This window comes from Gymnoscopelus braueri, assembly GCF_963280865.1.
Source record: "Gymnoscopelus braueri genome assembly, chromosome: 17".
Classification (NCBI taxonomy): Eukaryota; Metazoa; Chordata; class Actinopteri; order Myctophiformes; family Myctophidae; genus Gymnoscopelus; species Gymnoscopelus braueri.
In genome coordinates this window covers 11,984,334-11,991,625 of record NC_137617.1, presented here as the reverse complement: position 1 = coordinate 11,991,625, position 7,292 = coordinate 11,984,334, and the positions used below count along the sequence as shown (strand labels likewise).

General features: G+C 39.0%; 1 protein-coding gene across 1 annotated transcript in view; it reads right to left on the bottom strand.

Moving 5' to 3' along the window:
• Window positions 1-323: 323 nt before the first annotated feature.
• Window positions 324-7,292, bottom strand: part of LOC308104954 (uncharacterized protein) — a gene marked incomplete at its 3' end in the record, with an annotated part of 19,296 nt that continues 12,327 nt past the window's right edge. The window contains exons 2-4 of the mRNA XM_080455593.1: window positions 6,512-6,694; window positions 1,148-1,287; window positions 324-359 (exon numbers count right to left, since the gene is read on the bottom strand). Coding sequence (XP_080311719.1) covers window positions 324-359; window positions 1,148-1,287; window positions 6,512-6,694 — 359 coding nt within the window. The remainder of the gene's footprint in view (window positions 360-1,147; window positions 1,288-6,511; window positions 6,695-7,292) is intronic.

The following is a 7,292-nucleotide window of genomic DNA, read 5'->3' as shown; positions in this document are numbered from 1 at the left end:
TGTATTCTTACCAGACCTAAGACTATGCAGATGACATCAGCCTGCAATATGAGTGGAGACAGAGTGTGGAAAGATCTACAGTGAAGAGAAAGGTCACTGATGGGACTCATCCACTCTATGAATACAGTATATTTACAGCAGATCAACTTCTCTCAACTCCAGAAAACAATATTGCAACTCCAAGATGTATTAATTCAAGCAATAAGCAAAATGCATTTATCACTGCAAACAATGTGCACATCAAGGACAAATACACCCAGACATTTGCATTGATTGTAGTATTAATTGTATAGATGCCAATTAGATTAACAGCTGTTTACAGTTTAGTTGGCAGCGATGGTCTTGACAATCCAGTCGTGCTGGGGAGGGACAAAGGTGTACACACTAGGCTTGTCAGGATTGCAGTCAGATGTGCCGAAAGAGGTAATACCAGCCGAAAGAGCTAATACCATCCCTATCTTGGCACAAGATAGGGATGTCAGGGTTAACGTGATTAAAGGAATATTTCACACCACTATCACATGAAGCCTTGATTTTTGGTTCTGTCACATTCCTTTACAATTAATGAAGTGCGCCAGGCACATTGTGTGTAGGGCACTACGTTCCCAATGGGGGCATCAAAAGTATCCAAGCCGATCACCAATCACCATAGGCTAATAATCATAAAGTGAGTTGGTAATCATAGATGAGCTATTTCAATTTATGATGAAGAAGTATAACCTATAGAATCCTCTGACCACCTCTCCTTTCTTTGTAAATATACCTTGTGATTTTTCTGAGCTTTATTACAAATATGTTTTGTATTGTATTTGTATTGTATGTATTGTGAATAATGAATGTATGGACTGACCAGGAGGAGCGGAGCTCATTCTAAAAATAACAATTGACATACTGTAGCTACTTTTATTCTCATAGTTAATAACCCAACTCCTTCCAGACATGCAACACATCTAATTATTAAGCTAAATTTACCATACAACGCCGTCGGTGTGATCTACAAGCTCACAAGCTTATTGACCATGAAGGAATGTGACACAAACAAACAAAAATGCTCCATGAATTCAAGGCTTCATGGGGTGAGTAATTGATAGTAGATATGCCTTTCATATCTGAATGTCATCGTGATGTTTTTCTCTCAGTCTGTTACCATGCAGGTGCCAGCTCCAGCAGCTCCGGCACACAACATCAGATCGGTGATCAGGTAGGGATTAATTTCTTTCTGGCAATAATCTCTATCTGGGATTATTGGCAGACAAGCCTGCTGGAGACGCTGAGGCACCACTTTAACTAGAAAATACACAGAATGTAACGGTTAGGTTTGTGCTTTGAGTTATAGGCACCTACAGTATGTGCCACTTTGTTTTTACTGCATGACTCTGAAAGAGGGTCATGCGTGTCTGTCTGTGTGTCTTTCCAGAGCTAAACTGCTGGATAATCAGTGTTTTCTGATCAGTGTACACCGTCACTAGACCAACATATTATGCCCTATTTGTTCACATAATATTATCTTTTTTCTTAATTATATTTTCAGTATTTTAAATATAATGGAAGTCATTGGAGCTCAGATTGCCCACATTGGGGGGATGAGGTCGGCCAGACTCTTTCAGAGCCAGGCCATCAAAGGAAGTGAAAGGTGGTTGAATCGGCTGAAACCATGCCCAAATATGGAGTCATAATGTCATAGATACGTCATAGATAACCGGCGTCACAGATTGGCCACATGACGTCCTACGGTGGTTCTCAAACCTTTTTGGCTCAGGTCACCCCTATAAATATTTCTTTCATCCACAGCACTGAATGACATACTTTATAGAACCTTACATTTATCATGTTATGGTACGTACATATGTAAATCTTTCAACCTAAAAGAAAGATTGAGAGAATATCCGTTTCCATTAACTTTAAACTTGACCAATATTTATTGGCCAATATTTGGTTAAATGTCAACGTTCTGTGGAGAACATTCACCAAAAATATCTTATCTACAAGCTCACAAAGTGTTGCAACGTGTTGTGATCTTGTAGATCTGCTTTGTTTGGTGTAGATTGAAAAATAACACACCAAGTAGCCTACAGTGGAACTTACTAAGTATAGAGGGTCTAAGTGATATTAATTAATTCAAAATATTATCAAAGTATTCTGCGGCACCCCTGGATTGCGTCACGGCACCCTTTGGTGCCACAGCACCCACTTTGAGAAACCCTGCAGTAGATTAATCTACACCGTTATTAGACCCAGTCTTGTTAAATAGCTAGTGGTTGTCTTGTCATTATACATTTGGCTACATTATTACAAATTACATTATTATTGGTAATTACAAGGTGTTTATCAAACATGTGAAGCACGTCTAACTATGAACAACTAAACATTGAAATGAAAAGAAAAAACAGGCAATGATAACCAACTGAAACTGTATTGTGTTTACAAAATTAACTAAAATCGTAGGGGAAATGTTCTTAGTTTTAGTCATTGTCAGTGTCTAATATTTTTACTTTAAATATGTGCTGTGAGCTCGGCTATTTTTGTTTTTGCTAAAAGGATACAGGTTTAAAACACTTCTTTATTGAAAAATATGGACTAATACATTGCACAAACGCTAGCCGGACACCTAGTTAACATTTGGGGCAAGCGGGTAAGCACCTTATATTTTGCATTTGTACATGTTTGAGAAATACGGGCTTTACTGGTGACATTCCAGGCCAAAATGTGGGGGGTGGTCGCTAAGACTCTCGTACATGTAGATACAAAAGTAAAAGTCAGACTCGATAAAATACATCTACATCTATAGTCTTGATCTAAGGGTAGCAGCATACGTACACATCCACTAACATGTCCGCAATGGCTTATTTAGTGTTTGCAGTAAACTGTAGGCTAAAACATTTTCAAGTGTAATGTCGACAGCAGCAGTGGTGGAAAAAGTACTAAAATCTTTTACTTAAGTAAAAGTATCAATACTGCAATGTAGAAATGTACAAAAGTAATGGTATAAAAATGCACTTAAAGTACCAGAAGTAAAAGTACTCATTATGCAGAATGTCCCATTTCACAAGTTTGCACATCTACAAGCTCACGACGCGTTGCATCGGACACGTTGTGAGCTTGTAGATCGGCTATTTTCAACTGGCCGAAATGTATACAGGGCTGAAGTGGTTAATGTATGTTTTGAAATAATAATTAAAATCTACAAAGTAATTAGTAACTAAAGTTTTAAAATAATTAATGGTGCATTTATATAGCGCTTTTATCCAAAGTGCTTTACATTGATTGTGCCATTCACCCATTCACACACACATTCATACACCGATGGCAGAGGAAACCATGCAAGGCACCAACCTGCTCATGGGGAGCAATTAAGGGTTCAGTGTCTTGCTCAAGGACACTTCGACACTAACTCTAGGGGAGCGCCCCAGCCCGGGATCGAACTGGGAACCTTGCGGTTTCCAGTTCACTCTACCCGGCCACTCTACCCCTGAGCCACTGCCGCCCCAATTGTAGTAGAGTAAATGTAAAAAAAAGCACAGAAAGTACAGTTCAATACAAATACAATGCTAAAAGGAACGAAACCAAGAAAGCACTATGACCTACTATGCAAAAACATCATATAGAGAGCTGTAATCAAAACGAGGGGGGTATCATTTCTGGTGATAGGCTTGACATTTTTTACAGGGGCCAGGTCCGAATTACAACCACCTGTAAGTGCTCTTTTAGAGCGGTTTTGAATGACAGTAGGCCTAAGGATTCACACTTTTTTATGTTGGTAGGACATTCCTCATTTTGGTGGCATAGCAGTAGAATAAATTTAACCCCTTGTTTGAGCCAAATCTGTGTTGGACGTGATTTGTGGATCTCCCTCTGGTGTTGTGTTTGTGGACGTCTTTAACGTTTTTGAAGTAGTTTGACAGGTACATGGGTGTCTTTGTGTTTGTGGTGTAGTGTATCTTGTAGACCGGGCCCATTGTAAGTTGCTGTACTCTGTCCTCTACCCTGAGCCATCTGACCCTAGCAAAATGAGCAGGGGTTAGATGAGTTGTAGGTGAGGCTGAACTCCTTCTAACGCTATGGACCAGAGCTAGTGTGAGGCCAAGTAGTAGCCTGACCAGTTTGATTACAGAAGTCTGGAGCCTTGTTTTTAAGGCCTTTGTGGTGCTATGGTACCATTTCATGCATAGTCATAGTGACATTGGATGAGTGCTCCAGCTAGAGCCCTCAATGTATTCCTACTGACCAGTGAGGAGATCCTGCACAAAAATCTTGTTCTTTGGTTGCCTTTTTTCATTACTTTAGTTGCCATTATTTCACTGGGAAGCCTCTAAAATACAACCCAGGTAGGTAATTTCCTCTTTTCTTATGATAACATTGTCACCCACTTTTACTCTGTGTGTGTGTGTGTGTGTGTGTGTGTGTGTGTGTGTGTGTGTGTGTGTGTGTGTGTGTGTGTGTGTGTGTGTGTGTGTGTGTGTGTGTGTGTGTGTGTGTGTGTTCAGCACGCTACAATAAAGGGGAGAGAGAGCACAATGGACAATTGGAAAAACCATTTGTATGTCCTTTATTTTCATAATTGACTTTATGGCTAAAATGTGGTCAAAATCATATGGAGCTAGGGGTTTGAGGGTTCTTTTAATACATTCATATTTTCAAAATAAGATCTTAGGGAGATATGATAAGTTTATGCTAATCAGTCTAAAAGCCCCAAATTTGGCCCAGATGTCACCCAGAATGCTCTAATTATTTAGCTAGGGCGCCTGAGCCTGCGACTTAGGCATAAAAATATGCTTAAAGTACCAAAAGTAAAAGTAAAAGTACTGAAAATTGGAAATACTCCAGTAAAGTAAAATATACCTCAAATTGTACTTAAGTAAAGTACTTAGTTAATTTATACCATTGTACATTACTGTGGAAGGCATACGCCAGAAGTCTACGATGGAAAATTATTTGTACATTGATAATTTGTACATTGATAGACAAACATTTTTCTGGACCAAGTAATTATGAAATTTCATTTCTAATTCGGTTCACATAATTATATTTTATATGGATCACTCCAACAGTGTAATGAAGAGGAGCACTGTTTTGCCCTTTAGAGTAATAAAGTATCCCTAATGGGTAATTACGTATGTATACGTTTATTTGTTCAGCACATTTCAACGAGGCAATTCAGAATGCTTTACACAAAACATGAAGAGCATTAAGACACATTATAAAAGGACATTTGTATTAGACTACAGCTAATTAAAGTTGTGAAAAGAAAAGAATAAAATGACCGAATCAGTGCATAATAAAAACCCTCAGTAAAAGGCAGCGGCAAACAGAAAAGTGGATTTTAAAGAATGTGATACAGATGTGACAGGAGTTAAGGTTAAGTGAAGTACAGTTACAGACTTTTGAACACTCAATATCGTTTTACTGTTGTCGTACTTAATAGTTTTTATTTACAAATTAATTGTATTATCCTCTTTTTATGTAAAGGGCATTTGCTGAAAGCTACTGAGATGAAGGAAGACTCTATATAACATTCTTGTGCAGATTTGAGACAAAGACTGTGTCCCTAGAGAGATGTGTTACCACAAATGCTGTCACAGACAGTACAAAAGGTTTCTTGAACTTTTCTTACAAGCTAAACAAGCAAAAGCTTTTAACCTGTATGAATCCTCATGTGTGCTTTCATATTTGTTCTTTGGTTAAAGGTTTTGCTACAAGCTGTACAAGCAAAGGGCTTCTCCCCTGTATGAGTCCTCATGTGTCCTTTCAGATGGTGAGATAGGCTAAAGCTTTTGCTACAAACCGAACATACAAATGATCTTTCCTTTGTATGTGTCCTCATGTGTGTATTCCGATTCCCAGCTTGACTAAAGCTTGTTACAAACTGAGCAAGGAAAGGCTTTGTCTCCTGAGCAAGCAACGGCTTTGTCCCCTGTATGCATCCTCATGTGTTTTTTCAGATTCTGAGATTGGCTAAAGACTTTGCTACAAACTGAACAAGCAAAGGGCTTCTCCCCTGTATGAGTCCTCATGTGTCCTTTCAGATGGTGAGATAGGCTAAAGCTTTTGCTACAAACCAAACAAACAAATGGTCTTTCCATTGTATGAGTCCTCATGTGTACTTTCAGATTTTCAGATCGGCTAAAGCTTTTGCTACAAACCGAACAAACAAATGGTCTTTCCTTTGTATGAATCCTTGTGTGTTTTATCAGACTAGCATTGGAAGTACACACTTTGCCACACTCTGTACAACAAAAGCTTTTCTTTACTGTTTGACTCCTCATGGATGGTGTTTGTTTGGACAATTTCATGTTCTGAGACAGCTTCTTGCTCAAAGACAACCTTTGTCCTTCCACATGTCGTGTCTTGTGTGATTTCAGTGTATTTAAAACAGACTGAGTGTCACTGTCTTCAGTATCAGATTCAGAACAGTGTGAAGCCCAGTCATCACTGTCCTCAGTAATGTCAGATTCAGAACTGTGTGAAGAGAGGAGCTGGTCATTACTAGTTGGTTGCACTGTTTCATCATCACCTTCACTTTTCACTGCTAGTAATGTCAAAGATGACCCTGCAGCCTCCTGTGGTCTTTGAAGTAGCTCTTCCTCAGGTTCTTCTTTAATCTGTGGAGGTTCTAGTTTCACCTGGACCAGACTGGGACTCCTCTCCTCCTGTTCAGGGGAAACCTCCTCTTTACACACAGGAAGGAGTGTGAGATCTACAAGGAGGAGAGAGGAGGAAAGCAGAGAACTTCTCAATGTACTGTATATTCTGATTGTATCAGTTTTATTCAGACATGTCACATGTGTCAAGTGACACATGTCAAAATGTTTGTGTACAGAAACCTCACATCTCCATATTTCATGGTTTTCTTTTGTAAATGAATGCCCTACTTTGTCCTACAACAGTGTCTCACAAAAGGAGTGAAAATAGCCGGTATACAAGTGTTGCGAGCTTGTAGATTTGATATTTGTGCTATTTCCAACACATTTTAAAGAGAATGTGGAAGTGTGTGCATGGGTTTTGTAAATATTGAACCAATGAAAAGTATAAAAAGAGCTTGTAAATAATAACTAAATTGGATCAACTAAATTGGATCCATTGGAACACTGGTTCTTTTTTCCATTTCATGAAAAGTAATAGTAAATAGTAATAGTTTTGGACATACAAGGTTTCCACCCGACAGCAATGATATAATATGCAACTGTCCGACTAGGGTTGTCAACGAATATTACCAGGGATGGGCGCCGCTCCACTAGCTCTGAAGCTGCACGCATGCACAGCACACATGCAAGCGCCCGCGAGAGCCATCAACA